The sequence below is a fragment of the Pelobates fuscus genome, chromosome 9, assembly GCF_036172605.1.
Source record: "Pelobates fuscus isolate aPelFus1 chromosome 9, aPelFus1.pri, whole genome shotgun sequence".
Classification (NCBI taxonomy): domain Eukaryota; kingdom Metazoa; phylum Chordata; class Amphibia; order Anura; family Pelobatidae; genus Pelobates; species Pelobates fuscus.
In genome coordinates this window covers 129,580,976-129,605,486 of record NC_086325.1, presented here as the reverse complement: position 1 = coordinate 129,605,486, position 24,511 = coordinate 129,580,976, and the positions used below count along the sequence as shown (strand labels likewise).

At 46.5% G+C, this 24,511-nt stretch overlaps 1 protein-coding gene across 1 annotated transcript in view; it reads right to left on the bottom strand.

Annotated features, from left to right (window-relative positions):
- F8 (coagulation factor VIII) overlaps positions 1-24,511 on the bottom strand; it is a 595,138-nt gene that overhangs the window by 407,609 nt on the left and 163,018 nt on the right. The window contains exons 5-6 of the mRNA XM_063432427.1: positions 17,237-17,308; positions 8,251-8,328 (exon numbers count right to left, since the gene is read on the bottom strand). Coding sequence (XP_063288497.1) covers positions 8,251-8,328; positions 17,237-17,308 — 150 coding nt within the window. The remainder of the gene's footprint in view (positions 1-8,250; positions 8,329-17,236; positions 17,309-24,511) is intronic.

Below are 24,511 nucleotides of genomic sequence, written 5' to 3'. Positions count from 1 at the left end.
GGATCGTGAGTGTCTTTTTATATTTGGACGTGGGGGTGGGCGTGTGGTGGAGCAGCATAGCTGCCGGTTCAAGGGGTGGGGGGTTATCTGAGAAGCGGGCTATGACTTGGTGGATAGTGCGCCAGAACGGTTGAATCAGTTCGCAGTTCCACCAAATGTGTAAGAGTGTGCCTATCTCCTTCTCACACCTCCAGCATAGGCGGGAGTCTTGAGAGTTTATGTGGTGCGCAGTAGCTGGTGTGTGGTACCATCTCGTGAGCAGTTTATAAGCAGTCTCCTGACTCTTGCTAAATGTTGAGCAGTGGTGAACAGTATTGCAGATCTTTTCCCATTCAAGGGCGCTAAACGTCTTATTTAGGGATTCCTCCCATTTCCCCATAAAGTTAGGTGTCTCTACTGGAGTTTGCATTTGGAGGAGGGAGTAGAGGTGTGAAATTCCATGTGGTAGTGGGTCAGGGGCTGAGCATAGTCTCTCAAAAGTTGTGAGATCTCTGCCCAAAGCCTGTCCCTGTGGGAGGAGTTTTATGTAGTTGCGTACCTGTGCATAGCGAAAACGCGTCAGGAAGGACTGAGGGGTTACCCCACGTAACTCTGTCAGGTCTTTCAGTCCCCGGTTGGAACAGACATGTCTCAGTCGGGGTAGGGGGTCGTCCACTAAAATTTGCAAGGCCTTCGGGTCCAGGCCTGGTTGGAAGTCCGGGTTATGGGTGAGAGGCAGAAGGGGGGAGGGGTGCGTACTAAGAGCATGACGCCCTATACTCCTTCTCCATACCGTCACTTTTGTCGCTTTTGTGTAGGGTGTGTAACGGGCTTCCCTCCCAGAACCTCCCGCTGGGAGCCATGGGAGTAGGGCGGCGGGGACCCCCGCTGCGTGTCCCTCTAAGGACTTCCACAGCTTGTGTACCCCTAGTTTGGACCATTCCACTACTCATTGTAGGTGACACGCTTTGTAGTATAGCAGAAAGTCTGGGAGGGCTAGTCCTCCTTTGTCTTTGGGCCATGTGAGCAGTGAGTATTTCAGTCTGGGTCTCCTCCCGTTCCACACATAGGACCCCAGTGCTCCCCGGAGTGTCGTGAAGAAAGAGGTTGGGATCAGGATAGGCAAGGCCTGGAAGAGGTAGAGCAGACGTGGCAAAAAATTCATCTTCACCACCTGCACCCTACCTAACCAGGATATGTGGGGGAAGGCCCATTCCCTCATCTCTTTCCGAAAATTGGGTCAGTAATGGGGTGAAGTTTGTCGCGTACAGGGTGGTTGCGCTCACTGTCAGCCAAGTACCCAGGTAGCGTATCTTGTCCGAGGCCCATTGGAATTTGTAGCTCCTGCGCAGTTGGTCTGCGCGAGGTGTGGGTACACTAATGTTTAAGACATAGGATTTCGAGAAATTAATTTTCAATCCCGAGAGGAGTCCGAATGTGTGGAAGGCCTGAACTAGGTTGGGCAGGGAGACCTCTGGATGTGTGAGGAAAAACAGTAGGTCATCCGCGTAGGCGGCAATTTTGTGGTGCGTGTCTCCTGTGTGAATGCCGGTAATGTCGGGATGATGTCTGATGGTGTTCAGGAATGGCTCCAACGCTAGGACAAAAAGTAGCGGGGAGAGGGGACATCCCTGACGCGTACCGTTATATATAGGGAATGGGTCTGTTAGGGCCCCATTGACCAGTACGTGTGCTGTCGGTTTGGAGTACAGGGCTTTAATCCAGCCCAAAAGGTGTGGTCCCATTCCCAGGTGTGTTAATGTCCGGAACATGTATTCCCAATTGACCCTATCAAAGGCCTTCTCCGCGTCTGTGGAGAGTAGGAGAAGGCCCGTGTTCGTCTCGGTATTCCTATGCATTAGTGTCAGGGCCCTGATAGTGTTGTCCCTAGCCTCTCGACCCAGCACAAACCCAACCTGGTCTGCGTGGACCAGACCGGGAACGTGCGTCTGGAGTCTAGTCGCCAGGACTTTTGCCAGGAGTTTAATGTCCGTATTGATGAGGGATATGGGTCGGTAGCCGCCACAGTGCTCTCGATCCTTCCCCTCTTTGGGGATGATAGTAATGTGCGCCATTAGAGCCTGTCCGGGAAGTTCGTGTCCCTCTCTGATCGCATTGAACATGTCTGTCAATGGGGAGTAAAGTATGTCAGCGTATGTCCTGTAATATTTTAGTGGTAGCCCGTCGGGGCCCGGGCTTCTCCCTGATTTGGAGCTTTTAATCGCTAGCGCAAGTTCCTCCGTGGTAATGGGTTCTTCTAGTCGGTTTGATACGTCAGTCGCTAGGGCGGGGAGTATATGGGCCGAGAGGTACTCATCTATAGAGTCGCGGAGTCTGAGAGTGTGCGTGTCAGTGTGCGGTCGTGGTAGGGAGTATAAGTCTGCATAATATGATCGAATGATCTCCTGTATCTTGGTGGGGTGTCTGTGGAGGTTCCCGTCCTTGTCCCGAATGCGGTCTATGTATGTGTCCCGCCTTCTTTTGTTGAGCATGCGTGCTAGGAGCTTCCCACTCTTATTACCGTTTACATGAAAGAATGCCTTGTGTCGTAGAACTGCCCTATGATGTTGGGATTGTATGAGTGTGGTCAGTTCCCTCCTTAGACCTAACAGCGTGGCTTGGTGGGTAGGGAGTTGGAGGCGTTTGTTGAGGGTATCTAGGCGGTGTATGTCTGCTAATAGTGTGGTCATGCGTGCCTCCCTCTGTCGTTTCAGGAGAACGCCCTTTTGTATGAAATGCCCCCTGATAACACTTTTGTGTGCTTCCCATCGTATGGTGGGGGACGTCTGGTCGCCATTGTGTGTAAAGTAGTCCCGGAGTGTGGTGCCTATGTCTGCAGTCAGTTCTGGCATGGCAAGCAGAGCTTCATTCAGCCTCCACTTAGAGACCCTAGGTCTGAAAAGGGGAGACTCCAGGGTGACCGACACCGGTGCATGGTCCGACCACGTTGTGGTGCCTTGGTCAGCCTGGAGGGCCAGTGGGAGGTGGTATTGTGAAAGGAAGAGGTAGTCAATGCGAGTGTAGGAATTGTGCGGGTGAGAGTAGAAGGTATAGTCCCTTTCGTCAGGGTGTAGTGCTCTCCAGCAGTCCACTAGTCTCTCCCTCGTCAGTAAGGCCCTGATTGCCGCGATGTGTTGGGTAGGGACGGGTGAGCGTCCTGAGGAGGAGTCCCATTTGGGGTCTAGAGCTACGTTTAGGTCTCCCCCTAGGACCAGTACCCCTTCTGCGAAGCGCCGCAGTGAGCGAAGTGTCCGGGCCAGGAAACTGTATTGTCTGCGGTTTGGGGCATAAATGTTAGCGAAGGTGTAAAGCGTGCCCGCTATCTCCCCCTTTAAAAAGGTATATCGACCCTCCGGGTCGGTTTGTACATCTTTTTCTGTGAACGGGATGCGTCTATGAATGAGGATCGCAGTTCCTCTGGACTTTCCCCCCTGAAAGTCGCTAAAGTATCCTATGGGGTAGTGGTGGTTCGTCAGTGTGGGACGTGACCCCTCCCTGAAATGCGTTTCTTGTACGAACACAATCGATGCTTTACGGGAGAGAAATTCCCTCACCGCTCCCGACCGTTTCTCGGGTTGATTAAGGCCTCTGGCGTTCAGGGAAAGTATCGTGATGGGGGCCGGGGCAATGGACATGACCGGGGCTCTCCTAGCAGTCGTGTATCAGGGTAGGCTTGTCCGTCCCGCGGACCAGCGGGAGGGTGGGGTAGGGAAAAGGGGGGGGCACAGGAAGGCTTGGGTTAGGCGGGGAGGGAAAAAGTCAGGAGTCAAGAGTCACAGTCGGTAAGTCTGTACAAAATCGCTATAATCAGCGGTATCGGAAAAGAGCGAAGGGGGGCTGGAACCCCCCCGTCCGCTAGAGGGCGGAGGGGGACCGCTCACCTGATTCTGGTCGCTCACTCCGGTAGGGCAGTCGAAGGGGGTCCGGGAATCCCAAGTGAGTAGGGTCCAGGGGGTCAAGTGCGCTCTCAAAAAGGTCGTCACAGACCACTGTGACCTCTCGGGGCACCACCCAGTTAGGATCCATCGTCTCCCCGACTTACGGCACAATCTATATAAAATTCAGCATGAGTGTCAACCTCACCATATAATACAGTAAAAAACAGTAGCAATAGTATTAGCCATAACACAAAACACATCAACATTTCAAGATTACCCTCCCTCCCCCCCCTGTGCGGTAGAGCCTAGCAGGTCTACTGGCCTACAATGCCGCTTTCCTCCCCCCTCCCAAGTCCCCGTCACCTTCCCCCCTCCCGCTCCCAAAGCTAGACATCCCCTCCTTCCCCAGCCTAATGTACCGATCTCAGTTAATATAGAGGGCCCTTAAATGTTAGAGTATTAGAGTGTGGGGGGCCTTGTAATGGGGCTATGAGGTGCATTGCTCCTATTGTTTTCCCTCTCGGGCCTAGGCCCTTCGTGGGTCCCTTTCCTCTCTGCGGTAGTGTGGGTATAGTACCCCTTTCACCCCCCAGGGCAATCTTAGCTAGGTCTAATATTCCCCCCACACCCAAAGTGGAGTTTCAGTTCCCACAATACTTGCTGTGACCAAATGACAGTCAAAGTTCACAATAGCGGTGAAGCGCCAAGGGTGGTCTGCAGTGGGTGGTACAGTTCATAGTCTGCTAGTGGAGTCAACATGGCGGTTCCGGGGGAAGGGGGGGGGTAACCTCCCAGGAATGGAGCGGGTTTCAGTTGGGTGTCCCCACTGGTCTGGTCGTTTGAGTACGGGGGGGACGAATTCTCTGAGGGCGAGGGCCCGTGTCCTGTGATCTGGGGGCAAAAGCGTAGAAATTGAGTGGGTTCGGCCATGGCAGAGTTTCTGGCGAAAGTTGCAGCTCTCTTTGCAGTGCCTGGGCGTCTTCTTCCCCTAGGATCGTGAAGGGGCCGTTGGGTGTAGCAACCTGTAGGCCCGTGGGGAAGCACCAACGGTACCTCATTTGGGCTGCTTGTAGCTGCCTTGTAAGGGGTTTCAAGGCTCGTCTAAATGATAGCGTGGCTGGGGACAGGTCAGGAAACAGGTGGACTTCCGAGTTTTCCAGTATTATTTTATCCGTGCCCCTTGCTTTGCGGAGGATTTCCTCCTTCAGTGGAAAGCTTTCCAAACAGCAAATAATGTCACGGGGTGGCCCGTCTGGGGGGCCCGGAGGCCTCAGGGCGCGGTGCGCTCGTACAAAGCTAATGGGTGTCTGGAGAGGTCGCATCAGCAATTTATTAAATAAGTCCAGCAAGGTGTCTTGGATTGGGCTTTTCTTGTCCAGCGCCTCTGGCACCCCTCTGATTCTAATATTTTGTCTCCTACCCCTGTTGTCTAGGTCCTCAATGTGAAGCGCCATTTGTTGCAGTATCTTGGTATGGGATTGCAGTCTGTCTGTGGTTGCTGCCTGAACCGCAGACATGTGGTCGCTGTCGGCTTCCAACTGAGTCACCTTTTGGCTGAGGCCTTGTATGTCCTCACGCATGGCATGCAGCTCAGCGGTAATGGACGCGCGGAGTTCCGCGTTTGCAGTCTTCAAATCCGCTTTTGTGGGTAGTTGCTGCAGCATAGACATTATGTCGGGTAGGGAAGCTTGGGAGGTCGGTAGTGGATGGTCACCCTGCGGGGATCGCGGGTGGGAAAGGCCGGAGGCCGTGGAGTCGTTTGAGGCCTGGTCCAGATCCGCCGGTGCCACGAGGTACGGCTTCACGGAGGGGGTCACGGTGCGTTTCGGGGTGTCCCCGGGTCTTTGGGCGCTCGATGCGCGGTGTGTTTTCCCCATTTTCGGCTATTGTTAGTGCGGTCGGTGAGGTTGAAAGTTAGGCCGGCGGGGAGCTCTCAGTTTATGCTGCCATCTTCGCGGACCTCCAAGCCACGCCCAGGAAAGCAGGATTTGAAGCCAATAAGGTAAGTCCACTGGTTATAACACAGTAACCAGGATTTGAAGTCTTTCAGGCAATCATCAACTTCAATGTCAAGGCCATGAGGTGAGTTGGGTGTAACCTTTTTTTTTTTTTTTTTTGAATTTGACAATTTTTATTTTTATTGTTAACGGGGGGGGGGATACAGAAAGGAAAAGGGTTAGGCATAATTGAGACATTATTGACCATTGACATTTGTTAAGTTTAATGATTATTGTGTATGCAACTGTACAGAGTAGGGTGGATTCGTTATCAGTCGGCAGCATAGTTTCACAAGATGTGTAGGCCTGTCAGGCTTGGTTAGAGTTGGTGTATGGTAGCGGGTCTCGGTTAGTGGAGGGCAAGAAGGTATCCCATGCCTTACTCATTATCGTATGCCATTGTAAGTTCGCTTATGTGTGGGGCGGGAGGAGGGAGAGGAGTGGAGGTAAAAGTAAAGAGGGTTGTGGGTAGGGGTGGGGGGTAACAATAGAGTGTGAGAGTGCATAGCTAGCTACGTGGCGTGTCGTGCCTGTGATTGACTATGTGTCGGGTATATGTTTCGTATTGCCCTGGGGTGTGGTGATATAGTTCCAGTCAAGGAATTTATGTGCTTGGTTCTGATGTGAGCTGTTCTTGGACGTTAGGAGGTTCAAGTTGGGTATTGTCCCATAGTTCCCATGCTTTTTGCCAGTAGATGTTTCCCTGTTTTCTCTTCCTTTTATAGGATCTGAATTAGTCCAGGCAGGTGGGGATGAGATTGAAATCTCTGTGCTAGTGGTTAGGGAGGCCACTAGTGGCAAATAAAATCAGTGTAGGAACTTGTTTTTTAAAGGAACAGAATAAACAGAAAAAAAGTCTTGTTTGTCAGGATAAGATCCTGACAGCGCTCTGAGCCTAATTGCAGGGCGTGGGAAGGCTTTATAAGCCTTTCCCCGTCCTGTGGAGCTTAGTCTGCGCCGTGCCCTCCATTCGTGAAGATGGGTTATTTTTTTATAAGCCTTTCCCCGCCCTGTGGAGCTCAGTCTGTGCCGTGCCCTCCATGGGTGAAGATGGGTTATTTTTTTACCGTCTGGATTTTTTTTTTCCGTCTTTTTTTTTTTTTGTGCTCAGGTTTTTTATTTTATTTTCAACGTTTGACGGGCATTATGGATTTTTATTTGGCTTTTTTTGCGGCTGAAAAAATAAGGTTTTTAGAAAAAAGACATTGAATGGTAAGTTTGTTTTATTTACAGGTATTTAGTTTTATTGTTCCCCCCTCACAATTTTAAGGGTGAGGGGGGTAGGTAGGAATCTATTTATTTTTGGGTGGGGGGGTCACCTTGGGGTTACATTTAGCCCCCACCCGCCGCCCAGAGATGGGGCCTGGGATGGTAATAGGTCCCCTCCCATTTTCATTCAGTGCCCCTACCCGCCGCTCATGGGTGGGGCCTGGGGGGGGGGGGACAATAGGACCCTTCCCCCACATTTTCATTTAGGGCCCCCACCACAATAGGTCCCCCCTTCAGTTTAATAGCTAGGGAGGGGAGACACCAGGGTGCTCACTGTTTACTAAATAAACAGTGTTTACTTTGTCTTATGTTTTTTTTTGTAATTCTTTATTTTCAAATGACAGAATTGACAGGCACATGAATGTTGCGCAAAAGTAGTGCATGGGCTTATGCAAAAGCCAAATTTCAAACATTTCAGCACTACATAATTATACAGAAGAGTTTAGAGAAAGGGTTGTTATCTGGTAGTGCGGCATTAGATTCCTTTTGTGCGGTCCTGTTCTGTCAAGTTTTTATACAGTTAAACAAAACGAAACAATTTTAAGTGAAACATTAGATAACATTGGAATATCAAAAAGAACAGACATTTATAATTGGGAAAATAAAAACGAAAGAGATTAAATTAAAATTAAGGGTAAAGAGTGGTAGAGAGGCTTCACATTTTTGGAGTATTATATGGGCTTGTGGGGGGTGGGGGGGAGTGAACCGGAGTCCTTGAATTTTATGTTGTGTGGCCCTTGTTATATATGTTTCTATGCTTCTTTCGTGATTATGTTCCACGTGGGCGATTTGTGTGTGTGCGTTGACCCTTTTTGTAACTGGTTGTCTATCTATCGGATCTGCTTTGACTCTGTCCTACTTTGTCTTATGTTTTAAAGAAAACTAGAGCAGACATGAAGAAATAAAGAACAGATCCTAACAGAGGGAGAGAAGATGAATTGATTGGGGAAAGGTAAGTATGGCATTACAGTGCCGCTTTAAGCTAGCTTAACTTTTAATTATGGGTGTGGAGTGGTCCTTTAAGGCTGTATTTTTAGTTGTTGCTAAGGATACCTGCAGAGATGAAAGGCGAAGTCTGAAACATGATGACTGTTTGTGCTCATTGAAATAAGAAGTTAAATATTTACCTGGCAAAGTGTTATTTGTATATCCATTAATTGTATGTACTTCTTTAACAGTCCTTTCATTTGAATAATGACTATAGCCTACATAAAGAAACAAAAATGTGAATAAGTTACATTAATTACAGTAACTGTAGGTTGAAAAAAAGACATGTCCATCAGGTTAAAATTTTAAAGGTTAACTGTCACCTAAAAAGTACTTTTTTAATATAATAATCCATCTGTCAAGTTTTGTAAATTAAAGAGATTTAAAAAAACAAACAAAAAAACAAGAACTAATCTCTGCCTTAAGTATATGACAAGATCCTTCAGTCATATATATGCAACTTCACACTGTGTTTGAAAACAGTTAGTCTCTGTCGTCTTCACTGTTTCACTCAGACCTAGTTACTGTCAAATTCAAACATGTCTTACCATAGGTGTATGTATAGGACTTATGGATCCTGTCATATATTAAAGGTAGAGATGAGTGTTTGTTAAAAAAAAATTAAGCTTCTGGTGCCTGGGAGCCTCCTGGCACCATAATCACTTCAATTGTAGATTTGTTTCATTGCTACAATAGCCTCAATTTGTAAACTTGGACAATATTAATTTTCAAAGTTTATGTTTGTGTATTTGCGTTACTTTATCAATAGCTAAAATTTTTTTATAAAAGGACAATATTTTATTTCACCATTCACAATTGTTTAATTAGCCTTAAAAGGACACTCTTGACACCATAAGCACTTCAATTAAAGAGATTGTGGCTCCTTGAGTCCACATGTCAAAATGTTCACCCAATATCATTATTAAACACAGATGCTAAACTGTATGCCAAAATCCAAGCCACTAGACTTAGTAACATTCTCCCAACATTAAAACATGATGATAAAATAGGATTTAACACCCGATATCATACACAACATGGGGAGAGGTCTCCTGGTATCACTTGATGTGGAGAAGGCATTCAACCAATTAAACTGGACCTTCCTTAAAAAGGTGCTGCACCACAACGGCTTCCCCTCTTCTCTTCTTCAGACTCTATTAGACTTATACATTAACCTTTGGCACGTGATTTGTATGCTGACTTCCTCTCCAAGACATTGCATATAACTAATGGATCAAGGCAGGATGTGCCCCTTATCTCCCTTAGTATATGTTTTAGCTTTAGAGCCGCTAGCAGCTAAAATACAATCAGACCCCTCCATCCATGGGATTCAGATAGGAGAGACCAAGTACAAATTAAATATCTTTGCAAATTATATACTACTCACATTGCATTCCCCCTGGCGAACGGATTATCTAACAATCTTAGGCATTAAACTAACAAAATTTGTTGACACCCTGTTTAAAGTAAACTATGTTTAATTGATTAACCCCTTAAGGACAGAGCTTCAGAAGCTTGTCTTTCACTTAATGACAACGGCATTTTTTGCATTTTTTGCTATTTGCGTTCAACTGCAATTTGCATTTTACTAATTTATTGCACCGACACATATTATATACCGTTTTATAAAGGACAGAAAGGGCTTTAATTTGATGTAACACATATATATATATATAAATGCTTATTTATTATAAAAAAAATACAGAAATATGCAAAAAAATGAATTTTTGTGTGTTTTTTTACAGTTTTTGCAATAATAATGTGTACATAATTAGTGCAGGTTAATGAAAGTAATAAAAAATAAATTCATTTAGTTGTTCTGAATTACAGAATATATAATGTGTCTGGGATTTTAAGGTTTTTTTTGGTAGTTACAGGTCACAAAGCACAAGGAGTAAAATAAACTTTTTATGTGGAGCGATTTTAGAATTTGGTATGTTTGTCTTGTAAGCCTAATAGCCATAAAAGAAAACAAAATTGCCACACAAAAGTATATATTTATATAAAGTAGACACCACAGGCTATTTACCTAAGGTTGTTTTGACACTTTCTACGTAGCCATTTTACCGCCAACCTCTGCTAAATATTGGAGTAAAATTGTGTTTTTGGGGGGTTTTCGCACACAAACTTATAACAAAGAACTTCTCATGTGTATTTTGTAAAGTTGGTGTGTGCTATTCCTGTACAAAGTTTTATTATGTGTTCAGTTACTTCTGCTGAGTACAACGGTACCCCCATTGTATGTCTTTGTCACTATTTCGTGAAGCTACAGTGCCATATAGGAGACCTGTCCTTTTCAGTATTCACAGTAGAATTTTGAGAGACGGATTTAATGAGCCTATGCTTCCATTTGGGGTATTATAGTAGTTTGACTGTTCAAAAAAACCCCACAAAGGCCTACCATTTGTAAAAGTAGACACTCCAGGGTATCTCATAAGGTGCATATTGTGCCTTAACATGCCCCCATTTTTTTACCATTACATGCCAAAGTATGTGGTAAAAAATAATTTTGTGCATATTTTACATACGGATTGCATTTTTGCTGGGCATTTTGTATATTTCATGTGTGCCACTAAGTTCAAACCCCCCAAATTATGCTCAGCTAAGTCTTCTGAGTAAAAGGACACCCCCATTGTATGTCTATGGCACTATTTCGTGAAGCTACAGTGCCATACAGGAGACCTGTCCTTTTCAGTATTCACAGTAGAATTTTGAGAGACGGATTTAATGAGCCTATGCTTCCATTTGGGGTATTATAACAGTTTGACTGTTCAAAACACCCCACAAAGGCCTACCATTTGTAAAAGAAGACACTCCAGGGTATCTCATAAGGTGCATATTGTGCCTTAACATGCCCCCATTTTTTTACCATTACATGCCAAAGTATGTGGTAAAAAATAATTTTGTGCATTTTTTACATACGGATTGCATTTTTGCTGGGCATTTTGTATATTGCATGTGTGTGCCACTAAGTTCAAACCCCCCAAATTATGCTCAGCTAAGTCTTCTGAGTAAAAGGACACCCCCATTGTATGTCTATGGCACTATTTTGTGAAGCTACAGTGCCATATAGGAGACCAAGCCATATCAGTTTTGACCGAACTTTGAATTTTGACGCCGGGCCTATGTGCAATTTCCAAGCATCTTTGCAGGTTTTAAATTCAAACTACCCCACAAAGGCCTACCATTTCTTAAAGTAGACACCCCAGGGTATTTCAAAAGGCATATTTTGAACCTTAGCGTGGGATCATTTTTCCGCTAGCGTGTACCAGGTGTAGTGGTTATAAGCGTTTTTTTCTGCCTTTTTGACACACAAAGTGAGTTTGCACAGTATATTTTGCAAACCATATGTGTACTACCACTGTATAATACTTCATATTTTGCTCAGCTATGTCTGCTGAGTACAAAAATACCCCCGTATGTACCTTTGCCAGGTATATGTGGACATCGGAGGGGCACATTTGGGACACAGCCATTCCATTTTTTTTCACATTTTGAATTTTTACGCTGTGCCCATGTCCCATTTTAGAGTATTTTACCAGGCTATATAATCCAAATACCCCATAAAGCCATACCATTTCTTAAAGAAGACATCCCAGGGTATTTCAAAAGGCATATTTTGAACCGTAGCGTGGGATCATTTTTCCGCTAGCTTGTACCAGGTGTAGTGGTAATAAGCGTTTTTTCTGCCTTTTTGACACACAAAGTGAGTTTGCACAGTATATTTTGCAAACCTTATGTGTACTACCACTGTATAATACTTCATATGTTGCTCAGCTATGTCTGCTGAGTACAAAAATACCCCCGTATGTACCTTTGCCAGGTATATGTGGACATCGGAGGGGCACATTTGGGACACAGCCATTCCATTTTTTTTCAAACTTTAAATTTTTACACTGTGCCCATGTCCCATTTTAGAGTATTTTACCAGGCTATATAAACCAAATACCCCATAAAGCCATACCATTTCTTAAAGAAGACATCCCAGGGTATTTCAAAAGGCATATTTTGAACCTTAGCGTGGGATAATTTTTCCGTTAGCTTGTACCAGGTGTAGTGGTAATGAGCGTTATTAAATGTATTTTTTTACTTTTTAAAACTTTTTTTACTTTTTAAAACTATTTTTTAAACTTTTGTTTTGATTATTCATTTTTTTAAAGTTTCCTAAACTTTCGTAAAACTTTTTTTTACAGATTTAACATTTTTCTAAGCTTTTTTTTTACGTTAACCCCTAACTAGCAGTAAGCAGCACTAACAGTAAATTCCCCATTTTCCCATAACTCCCACCCACCCCAGCTAGCAAAATATTTAATTATACAATATTTAAATTAGTTAATTAAATAAATTTAACCCCTGAGGGTTAAAAAATAAATAAAAGTTAATCGTCAGGGGTTAAAAAAAAAATTAGAACAGTATAATACTGTGATCTGTATTTTGATCACTGTAGGCAGTGATCGACTGGCAGGGAAGGGGTTAATTTTTATTTGGACTGGGTAAAGGGTTTATTTTTTACTTAAATGTTATTAAAACTTTTTTTTAACTTAATTTTTTAACTTTTTAAAGCTTATTTTTAAACTTTTTTTTAACGTTAACCCCTAGTTAGCGTAATACTAAATCCCCCAATTCCCCACTAACTTCCACCCTCCCCAGCTAGCTAAATTTATAATTTTAAAATATTTAAATTAATTAATAAAATAAATTGAACCCCTGAGGGTTAAAAAAAAAAAAGAATTAACCCTCAGGGGTTAAAAAAATAATCAGATCTTAGTAAAATGTAATCCCTGCCAATTGATCACTGTAGTCAGTGATCAATTGGCAGGGAAGGGGTTAATTTTTTATTAAAATGGGTAAAGGGGGGGGGGTAAAGGGGGGTGGGATTTTAATTTTACTATGTTTTCTTTCCACCAGGGGGCAGGATCACTGAAGATCCGTCTCCCTGCACGTCACACAGAACCAGGAAGTGCAGGGAGGCGGAGGTGAGTATAGAGAGCACATGTGCCCGCTCTGGCATGCTGTCAGAGCGGGCACATGTACTCTGACAGCCCGATCCGGTGCTCCCGGTTTGCCTCTAATGCAGAGGCAGACCGGAGCACCATTAACCCCGCGATCGCCGCGATTGCGGCGATCTGGGGTTAATTTTAACGGGTGACGGACGAGGTCCGTCACTCGTCATTAACGCATTCCCCTGAGTGACGGACCTCGTCCGTCACTCGTCGTTAAGGGGTTAAAGAATTTACCAACCTCTTAGGATCCTAAGAGGGAAAATTCTTATCTTAGATGGCCTACATATCAGCAATAAAAATGACAATCTTATTCAAGCTGCTTTATTTTTTCTGCACACTGCAAATACATTTAGCCCCAAAATATGAGTTACTTACTTCTCAGGTTTGTGCAGGGGCGGACTGAGCACTTGGGCAAATAGGTCATGGACCGAGGCTCTGGGGGGCTCGTCCCTGCTGCAGTACCTCTGCCACCAGATCAGCACAGCCACAAGGAGTATGCTGCCTGTAACACTGATCAGGGCAGCTCTGTGTGGCTGGTTCTGCAGGAAGTAACATCATGCCTGCGGAGCTGCCCTGATCAGTGTTACAGGCAACAGCATCTCAAGCATCCACTCCAAGAATAAGAATTCCATCCTCCCTGGCCAAACGTAAGATTCAGGGAGGGGGGAGATACATTTTTTGAAACCCCCTTTTTTCATTAAAATTACAAATATTTAGTGTCTAATCTCCCCCCACCCTCCCTACTACGCCTTCACAGCTCCTATCTCACCAACCCCCTTAACAACAAAAGCCTATGTAATCCCCTACAATCCCTATACCCCTGCTCTTAATACAACTCCTTTTACTCCCAGGCACCCACTACAACCCCTACCCCCAGGCACCCTCTAGAGACCCTATACCCCCTGCACCAACTAAAGCAACTACACCTTGCACCTACTACATCCCCTACCACACTGCACCCATTACAGCCCCTGCACCCACTCAAGCTCCTACTGCCACAACATCCTCTATCCCCTGCACCCACAACATCCTCTACCCCACTGTATCCACTACAGCCTCTACCCCCTTAGCACCCCTGCACCCAAAAAAAGCCCCTACCCCTGCACCCTCTACAGCCTTTACCTCCCTGCACCCACTACAGTTCCTACTCCTCCTGCACCCACTACAGCCCCTATCCCCCTGAATCCACAACATCCTCTACCCCCCTGAGCCCACTGAAGCCCCTACTCCTCCTGCAGTCACGACCCCATGACCCCACAACATCCTCTACCCCCAACACCCACTACAGCCCCTGCACCCACTACAGCACCTTCCCCTCTTGCATCTACTACAGCCCCTATCCCTTCTGCACCCACTACAGACCCTCACCCTTCTGCACCCACTAAAGCTCATACTCGCAGGCACCCTGTAGATCCCCTATATTCTGTGCACCAACTACAGCCCCTGTCCCTAGGCACCCTCTAGAGCCCTTATACCCGCTGTACCAACTACACCCCCAACCCACAGGCACCCTCTAGAGCAGTGGTGTATTCAGGATTTGTGCTGCCCTAGTCAGGACGGTGCTTGGGCACCCCCCAATTAAAATTTTTCCCACCCCTTACTATGAAGACGCACTCTCACTAACAGATGCACACTCTCATATACACTGACAAACAATGACATACACACACTATTACTTGGACACACACTGACAGACGCACGCACTCACTGACCGACAGATACGCACTCACTGACCGACACACACACACATTCACTCACATAGACACACACACTTACAGACACACACACACACACACAGGGCCGGCGCGTCCATAAGGCGGCACAGGCGGCCGCCTTAGGGCGCACCGGCTCCGGGGGCGCAAGATTTCCGTGACCGGCAGGAGGGAAGCTCTCCCTCCTGCCAGGCCACCATCTCGACCCCCGGCGCGGCTGTGCTGTGATCAGACGGCGAGGGAGCTCTAATCTCACCGCTCTGCTCCCTCGCGAGCTGTCTGCTGATACCGCGGGAGCCGGAATATGACGTCATCTTCTGGCTCCCGCGGTATCAGCAGACAGCGCGCGAGGGAGCAGAGCGGTGAAATTAGAGCTCCCTCGCCGTCTTAGCACAGCCGCACGCCGCCCAGCAGCGACACTGGACCCCAGGGAATGACTCCTCATCCACACCAGCTCTCCAGGTAGGGAGGCTGGGTGGAAAATGTTTATTAAAATAATTAGTGAGTGTGTGTGAGTGTCCGTGAGTCTGTGTGTGTGTGTGTGTGTGTGTGTGAGTCTGTGAGTGTGTGAGTGTCTGTGAGTGAGTGTGTGTGTGAGTGTCTGTGTGTCAGTGAGTGTGTGTCTGTGTGAGTGTGTGTCTGTGTCAGTGAGTGACTGTGTGTGAGTGTATGTGTGTCTGTGAGTGAGTGTGTATGTGTGTATCTGTGTGAGTGAGTGTATGTGTGTCTGTGAGTGACTGTATGTGTGTCTGAGTGACTGCGAGTGTGTGCGTGAGTGTATGTGTGTCTGTGAGTGAGTGTGTGTGTGTGTGTCTGTGAGTGATTGCATGTGAGTGTATGAGTGTGTCAGTGTGTGTGAGTGTCTGTCAAATCAGTGAGAGTATCTTTGTCATTGAGTCTGTGTCTGACTATCAGTGTGTCTGTCATTGAGTGTCAATGAATGAGTGTGTGTCAGATCAGTGAGTCTGTGTGTTTGTCATTGAGTGTGTGTGACTGTCAGAAGAACACTAAGGGATAGGGAAGGGAGGGGACCAATAATGGACGGGGAGAGGGGCTGGTTAAGAGGCACATAGGTGAAGATGATATTTGGGGGGGGGGGGGGGGCGGAAAAATACATCTTCGCCTATGTACCCAAAAATCCTTGCACCGGCCCTGCACACACATACACTTAGACACACACACAAACACACTTACAGACACGAGTCAAGCAGGGGAACTGCCTGGGTGTTTGGGGGCTGCTTTTTTTGCCGCCCCCTGCAAAGTGACACCAAAGGCAGTTGCCCTGTTTGCCTCGTGGAAGACACATCTCTGCTCTAGAGCCCCTATACCCGCTGAACCGATTACAGCCCCTGCAACCACTACATTCTCTACCCCTTGCCCCCACTACTTGATTAAAAAAAAATAAAAACACAAGTAGTTAAAGTGACACTGTAGTCACAAGAACAACTGCATCTTAATGTAGTTGTTCTGGTGTCTACTGCCTGTCCTTGCAGGCCTTATAATGTTAACACTGCGCAGGAACACATCTAGTGGCAGTCACTCAGATGGCCTCTAGAGGTGCTTCCTGGGTCAGTGCTGGCCATTGTGAATGCTCCTAATAAAGAAGCATTGATTCAATGCATCTCTATGAGGAGATACGGATTGGTGCAGGATGGTGTTTTGCCACGCATGTGCAATAGCCTTCCAGTGCTTTCCAATAGAAAAACATTTGATTGGCTGAGATCATCTAATTTTATGATCTCAGCCAAGGAAGTGGAGTGGGGGCGGGGTGAGCCATGAGGAGACCCATGCGGAGCTGGAAAAAGAGTAAGTATATTACCTTTTTAACAGGATGGGTAAGGGGCGCCGGGACCTAAACGGCTCTTTAAAACCTGTAGTGTCAGGAATACACGTTTGAATCCTTTAAGGTGGCTTGTAGTTTTTAACACCTGATTTTTAATTCAAGACGCAAAATTTGGAGGCCTGCATACCTCATACAAACACATTGCCACAATTCACACACAAACCCTTATGCATACTGCCATGCTAAACAAACACACATAAATACTACTCTATTTAAAAAAAACTAAAAAAACATGTATTTAAATGTACTCTGAATCCACATATCTTGACACTACACACCAGGGCTCACAGTGAAGATACACATAGAAACATACATTCACTTTGCATACAGATACAATCAAATACATGGTACATCTACACCAGCATATATATTGGTCTGCAAGGGGCCCAGGCCACTGTCAGTCCGTGTCTGGGTTTGTGTGACAACAAAAAAAGGTTAGAGTAGCCACGAAGATCCTCCAAACAATGGTAGGCACCAGTTGGTTTACCCAACTGGTAAATTGGCCATTTAATATAGCTGCATCCTCTATTTGTGAAACAGTCAGAGGCTATACATCTAAACTACTTACGTTCATCAAATACCGCAAAGAGGAGAATTTTTTCCTGAACACCATTCTGATATCCATCTTGAGAAAGAGATCCTGTGGAAATATATATAATATTAAAACGGTTAGAATTTGGTAACCTATATTTACATAATAAACATTAGACTTGGAAAATCTGTATTGGAAAATTAATGATTTTATGGCAAGATATGAGTCTTCATATTTGCTTCACTTTCTTTACTCAAACCTCCCAGCACCAAAGAAAAGGTTAACATTGTAAAGTAAAAATCAACTAATCACATTAAAGGTATCCGTAACAAAGGGTAATGAAGCTCCTCCTACTCCCTCTTTCTTTGCTGCTTGCCTCCCAGGTGAGTCTACTCCAATGATCTTGCTATAAAAATTGTGTTATATCCTGTAATTTATATTAGATATTGTGCTTAAATCTTTAATCATACTAGTACTTTATATATTTTGTGCTGAGATTGCTTTCACCATTTTACATAGCTATTTCTCACTATCCTTTCTATTATAATCTTCCCTTATTTTCCTATTCATGTAGGCCGACTTCTCTAGTCGGCCGTGAGTATTACCAGTGCCTTTCCTGCATGGGGGGCTCCTACTTTGTTTCCCCACCAACAGATCCAATTTGCAAAAAACTGTATAAAGCGTTTAAGGGTACTTTTGCTTCGGCAGGCCGCATCACCTGATTTCCACGGCTGGCCTGCTCTGTGTGCTCAGCTTTCCCTTACTAGCATCTATCACTGACGCTCAGCTCAGCCCTCTCTTTCACTCGCTGCGGCCATTTTTTCAATGACTTTTCCCGCCGTTTTCCCTCTGCCTTATCCCATCACCTTGTCGGCTCGATGGTTCGTCGGAACAGCGATCAGACACAGGGATCCTTCCTGCTTCATCCTTCTAAGGGTAAGTTTATTCTTCATTTAGCCATAAACTTTTGTTGTTTTTCTTCCATTCTATTTAGAGGATTTTATGCTGATTATCCTCTTTTCCTTCTATTACAGATTCTATTTCCTTCTATTACAGATACCTTCTATAACAGATTACAGATGACAGATTACAGAAGAGGCTCTCCCTGACAATTGTACCTAATACCCCTGTCACCAGCCCCTTATATATCACACATTTATTAAAACTTAGTCTACCAAATTATCTCTCGCTTGTGGGTGACCCCCCCACTATGATTTTATTACCTCTGCTGTGGGTAACCCCCTCCATATTATTTTGCCTTTTACCTTAATTGGTTTATATCTTTGTTTGTTAATTTTGTGGATGATCCTCACTTCTGTGGATATTTGTGGCTAACCCCACTTTCAATAGTCCCAGGACATACTTGAAAACGAGAGAAATCTCAATGTATCTTTCCTGGTAAAATATTTTATAAATAAATAAATAAATAGTTGCTAATACCTACTTTATATTTGTAATACCTCTGGGAAATCTCCCATGTACCGTCAGTTAGTGTGACCCCCAATAGACTATGGGCGAAACCCAGGGCCGTTTGAAGGAATTTGGGGGCCCCAAGCAAAATGGACATGGAGGCCCCCCCACCCCCAACTCCCCACCCCCCACACGCACGCAAAGCCTACAGGAACCACAGCATAGCCATACAGTTTAAGTTCACCCACACTTTATATAAATAAAAAAGGTTTACAGTGCAATTACTGCTTAGAGCACTGCCCTGCCCCTTAGTGGTCTTTCCTCTCCCCCCACCCTCCCCTGCCAGTCTCTCCTCACCCTCCCCCATATTCTCCACACACCCCTTCCCTGTGTTCTCCTCATCTCTGCTTCTCCTCACCCCCTCCCTGTGTTCTCCTCATCTCCGCACCTCCCCCTTCCCTGTGTTTTCCTCATCTCCTCACCCCCCTCTCCCTGTATTCTTCTTACTCCTCCCCCCATGTTCTTCTTACTACTCCCCCCTCCCTATGTTCTTCTTACTCCCCTCCTCCCCCTCCCTGTGTCCTTCTTACTCCCCTCCCTATGTTTTTTTTACTCCCCCCTCCCTATGTTCTTTTTACCCCCCCCCCCCTCCCTATGTTCTTCTCACCTCCCCTTCTCTGGCTGTAGCATGGCCGAGCTCCTCTTCCTCCTGTCAGTCTGTCCGGGTACCACGCGGTACAGGAGATTCAGTTTCCTGTTCCTGGCCGGACTGAAAGGAAGTGAGCACTCAGTGTGCACTTCCTGTCAGTCCGGCCGGGAACAGGAAACTGAATCTCCTGTACCGCGCGGTACCCGGCCGGACTGACAGTGAGGAGGAAGAGGAGCTCGGCCATGCTACAGGGAAGGGCAGTGGCGGATCCAGAGCCTGATCTTGGGAGGGGCACTTGTAGATTATTTAAATAAATAATCCAGACACAATAACCACTACAGCTCAGTGTAGTGGTTATTGTGCCAATAGTGCTGAGACCCCCTCCCAGAGTAAGTAAACAGTTTGACAACTTACCTGAGGTCATCTGGGAAATGGGGCTGTAGTAGGGCAGAGAAGCAGTGGTATGTGTGAGTGGTGCAATGTGTGAGGGGTGCAGTGTGTGTGTGTGTGTGTGAGGGGGAAAGTGTGTTAGCAGTGTGTGTGTGAAGGTTGCAGTGTGTAAGTGAGGGCGGCAGCATATGTCAGGGGTGCAGTGTGTGTGGGTCAGTATGTGTGTGTGACAGTTACAGTGTGTGTGTATTGCAGTGTATGCATGTATGGGGGCAGTGTATGTGTGGGGGCAATGTATGTGTGTGGGGGCAATGTGTTTATGGGGGCAGTGTGTGTGTATGTGGGGGCAATGTTTGTGTAAGTGGGGGCAGTGTATGTGTGTGGGGGCTGTGTGTATGGGGGCAGTATGTACCTGGGGGCAGTGTGTGTATGGGGGCAGGGGCAATGTGTGTGTGTATATGGGGCAGGGGCAATGTGTGTGTTTATGGGGGGCAGGGGCAATGTGTGTGTGTATGGGGGCAGGGGCAATGTGTGTGTGTATGGGGGCAGGGGCAATGTGTATGTGTATGGGGGGCAGGTGCAATGTGTGTGTGTATGGGGGGCAGGGCAATGTGTGTGTTTATGGGGGCAGGGGCAATGCGTGTGTATGGGGGCAGGGGCAATGTGTGTGTGTATGGGGGGGCAAGGGCAATGTGTGTGTATGGGGGCAGGGGCAATGTGTGTGTGTATGGGGGGCAGGGGCAATGTGAGTGTGTATGGGGGCAAAGGCAATGTGCGTGTGTATGGGGGGCAGGGGCAATGTGTGTGTATGATAAGAAGGATGGGGGGGCTTATAATATGTGTTTTTTTTAAATTTAATTAAAATAAATATATTTATGTCCCCCTTCCCTTCTTACCTTTACTGTGAGGAGGGGGGACATCTTTCTTTCCCTGGTGGTCCCAGTGGGATTCATTGGTGGTCCCAGTGGTAGGAGTGAACTCTAGCCCGCGCTCCAGGGCTAGAGTTCACTCTCGCGAGATTTGGAGTGTTGCCGTGGTAACCGCGGCAACGCTCCAAATCTCGCTAGAGGAGGACCCGGAGGAGCTGCTGGCTGAGCTCCCGGGTCCTCTCTCACTCCCCTGCCAGCTGTCAGCACAGTGCCTGCGGACCGGGGAGGGAGATCTCTGATCTCCCCGGTCCGCAGGCACATTGCAGGGCTAGCACTTGGGCAATGCCAGCCCTGCATTAGCCGGCGGGGGAGAATCTCGGGGGGGGGGGGCAATTGCCCCGTTGCCCCCCCCCCCTGGATCCGCCACTGGGGAAGGGGAGGTGATGACGAGGAGTGCTGCAGCTGCCTGATGCTCTCTATAGAGCGCTCAGGCGGCTGCAGCCTTATAGGAAGCACCGGCTCTGCTTGGGGCCCTGGGTCAGCTCGGGGCCCCAAGCAGTTGCTTGGTTTGCCTGTCCGGTAGCGACGGGCCTGGCGAAACCCGATTACGTTATAGTTCACCACTGATATTGGCTGATCCAACTGGTGAACTGAATTTCACATACATAATTATCTTATATCTATTGTTTTTTTCCAATAATTTAATCAACATCACTTTTCTCTTTTATTGCAGAGTCAATCCCTAAGGCCTAAGCTGCCCTACAGGAACATCCCAATCCTGTTCCCAAGGCGACTTTACAGCACCTCTCTGACTCCGAAGAGTCTCTTGATTCATCTGATCATGAAGGGGCTCCCCGTAAATGCCCTTGGAAGGGCGACAGCACCTAAGCCGGCAAAGGCAAGGCACCGGCCAAAAGGCTCATAAATCCCTACCACGACTTCAAGAATTAAACAATTTAGAGGGTTCTACCTCACACGGTCTACAGATCATGGACGAGTATAATTCTGGCTACTCTGATGATGAACTGCCCTTCGATGACAGAGCTAACGCTTTCTCCCAATATGTCATTGAGACCATTATTGATCAGTCACAAAACTTAACTGCCAACTCACAGAAGGAACAGTCCCATGAGACCCTGCTGGACTCCCAGGGCCAACCCTTTTTTGACCCTTGCTCAGCCGAATGGCCTCCACCTGAGTATATTGCTCAGTTTTGCAGACTATGGTTACGTAAACCTTTTGATAAAGAGTTCAAAAACAAGCAAAGAGCCGAATGTCCGTGCCCAATTATCCCAGATGAAGTCGCTCTCACACCCGAGTTTGACTCTATTCTGGTCACGTTACTTACTAGATCGGGTAAGAACCCTCGCAAGCACAGTAAGCAAGGCCTTAAGGCCTTACAAGATAAATTGTTTGATATTGCTGGGCCACTAATTCAGATTTTCATACTAGCTGAGGATGCTCTAGCAGACAATTCAATTGACCCATGCCTAATGCGTGAATGGGCGCAGAGGGCCCTTTGTCTATTAGGTAATGCGAATGTGGCCATATCCACAGAACAGCGTAAAGCCGTTCTATATAAAATAGATGCCAAGCTAGCCGAATTAGGTTCTAGAGAGAACGGCCTCCTATTCGGTGACAAATGTATCAAAGATCTTAACAAACATGTTTCCATTTTTAACTCCCTCACTAAGGCCCAATCATCACTCCGCATAGTATTCCGTTCCCATCATTTATATGGGACAGCCAGTCGCCATCGAGGCCAAACCACAGCAGACAAGCCTTCACTGGCTACAGGCCTCGCCCCACCAAGCCTTGGAACTCCGGGCAATACCAAATACCTTATTACAGACAACTTTTCCCTGGCAGAGGTCCTATCAGAGGACACGGGTCTGCTTCCCTTCGCGGACGTACTGCTTCAGCTAAAAAACCTTACTTATTTACATGTTCCCAATGCAGGCCGTCTAACCCATTTTTTCCTCAGTGGTCTCAACTAACTCAGGATCCTTGTATCTTCCAGAATGTCTCAGGCTTCCTCATAGACTTTGTGACCAGCCCTTCTCAAGAATGACCTCCTATACAAATCAGAATGCTGCCTTACAAACAGAACTCTGCAAACTCCGAGACAAAGGTGCGATACAACATTTGACCACGCACCCGACATTCATCAGCAATATTTTCTTAGTCAAGAAAAAATTCGGAGAGTTCAGTCTGGTTATAAATTTTAGAGAACTAAAACTTCAGTCGCTAATTGCCACTTCAAGATGGAAGGGATACACCTGTTACGGGACCTTCTCTACGAGGGAGACTGGTTCTCACACTTCAGCCTCAAGGATGCTTACCTAACAGTCCCAATAGCACATTCCCATTGGTGCTACCTCCAATTTCTTTGGCACCACAACCTATGGCGGTTCACCTGCCTCCCATTCACCCTCTCCTCTGCCCCGTGGTGCTTCACAAAGCTGATGAAACCAGTTATGGCCCTTCTCCACTCTCAAGGCATCAGATCCATAGTTTACCTCGATGACATCCTGATTATGGCTCAAGACCCTCTTACTCTTCAACTTCACAGATTTCATCTTGAAATCGGATGCCAGCCTCTCAGGATGGGGTGCCACTTACACATAAACAGCCTCGCAGTGATTGTCGGATACTTCCCAGTCCGCAGTTTCATGAAGGACGCATACAATTGTTCGCTGACTCTGAGGATGGACAATGTCCCCGCTGTCTGTTACGATAACCATTTAGGAGGCTCCCGTTCCAACCTCCTCTCGCATCTGACATAAGAACTCTACCAATTTTGCCTGACCAGGAACATCTCCCTTCAGGTGGAATACCTACCAGGCCCAGACAACCTGGTGGCAGACTGGTTCTCTCGCACTGGAAAGATGCCAGCAATTGGCAATTGGACCCTTAAATTTTCTATCTCCTTCAATGTCTCACAGCCCTCTCTATCTGGACAGCTTTGCGTCCCACTTGAATCACCAGACCGAGGCCTTTTCCATCAAACTAAGACACTTCCCTCTTCTGTTTTTTACCTGTATTTTCTGGAGAGACCATTGGTTTGCATGGCATGTTGTCTATGCCAATATGTGGGCCTTACTATCCCACTCTGATCTCTTTCAGGACCACTATTGATCTCTTATGTTCATACCCACCGACCGGTGTCATGTCCTACGATTGCTTGGTGGATCAAATGGCTTCTCCATCTTGCTGGTGTTGACACCTCCTTCAGGGCGCATTCAGCTCGGGGAGCAAGTGCCACATCCGCTCTCCTAGCAGGAGGTGCCCTTTCGATATTTTATCCTCTGCTAACTGGTTTAGGGAATCTACCTTCCATACCTTTTATTTTCGCCAGACTTCTCATGCCATTTTTTCCTCTTATTTCTGGGTGTTAAAATAACAAATATGAAGCCTCCTGTCTTGCCATAAAATTAGGTCCTGGGATCTGCTCTATAGAACTGAACACAAGCAGCGTTTGACGTGAGCAGACGCATAGCGTGAGCTCTCCGGGCCCAGAGCCCCCAAACAATAGCGTTCATTATTGCTCTTCACTGACTAAAACTTCCAAAGTCTTTCATATTATAGCACTATAACAAGACTTGCAGAACGTGATGGCACCAGCTAAACAAACTAAACTGACGGAATCCCTCCGACCTTCGAGGAGAGAGTGCCATAAGAAGCCTCTAGTAGGTGGTGACCTGGGAGCCCCCACTTCAGAAGACCTCTCAGATCAGGACGCCACTGAAGTTGTGTACTCTGATAAATTGGTAACAAAGAAAACCCTGCATACTATGCTCCAGAGCTTAAGAGCCACCTTACAGAAAGATTTTAAACAAATTTCTTCTGCCTTAACCGAAGAAGTCTCTGAATTAGGAAACAGGACCAGTCAGTTGGAAGACCGCACTGAGGATCTTTGTGCAGCCCATAATGAGGTGCTAAACAAGATTCAACAACTAACAAAGGAAAACCTTAATATGAAACTCAAAATGG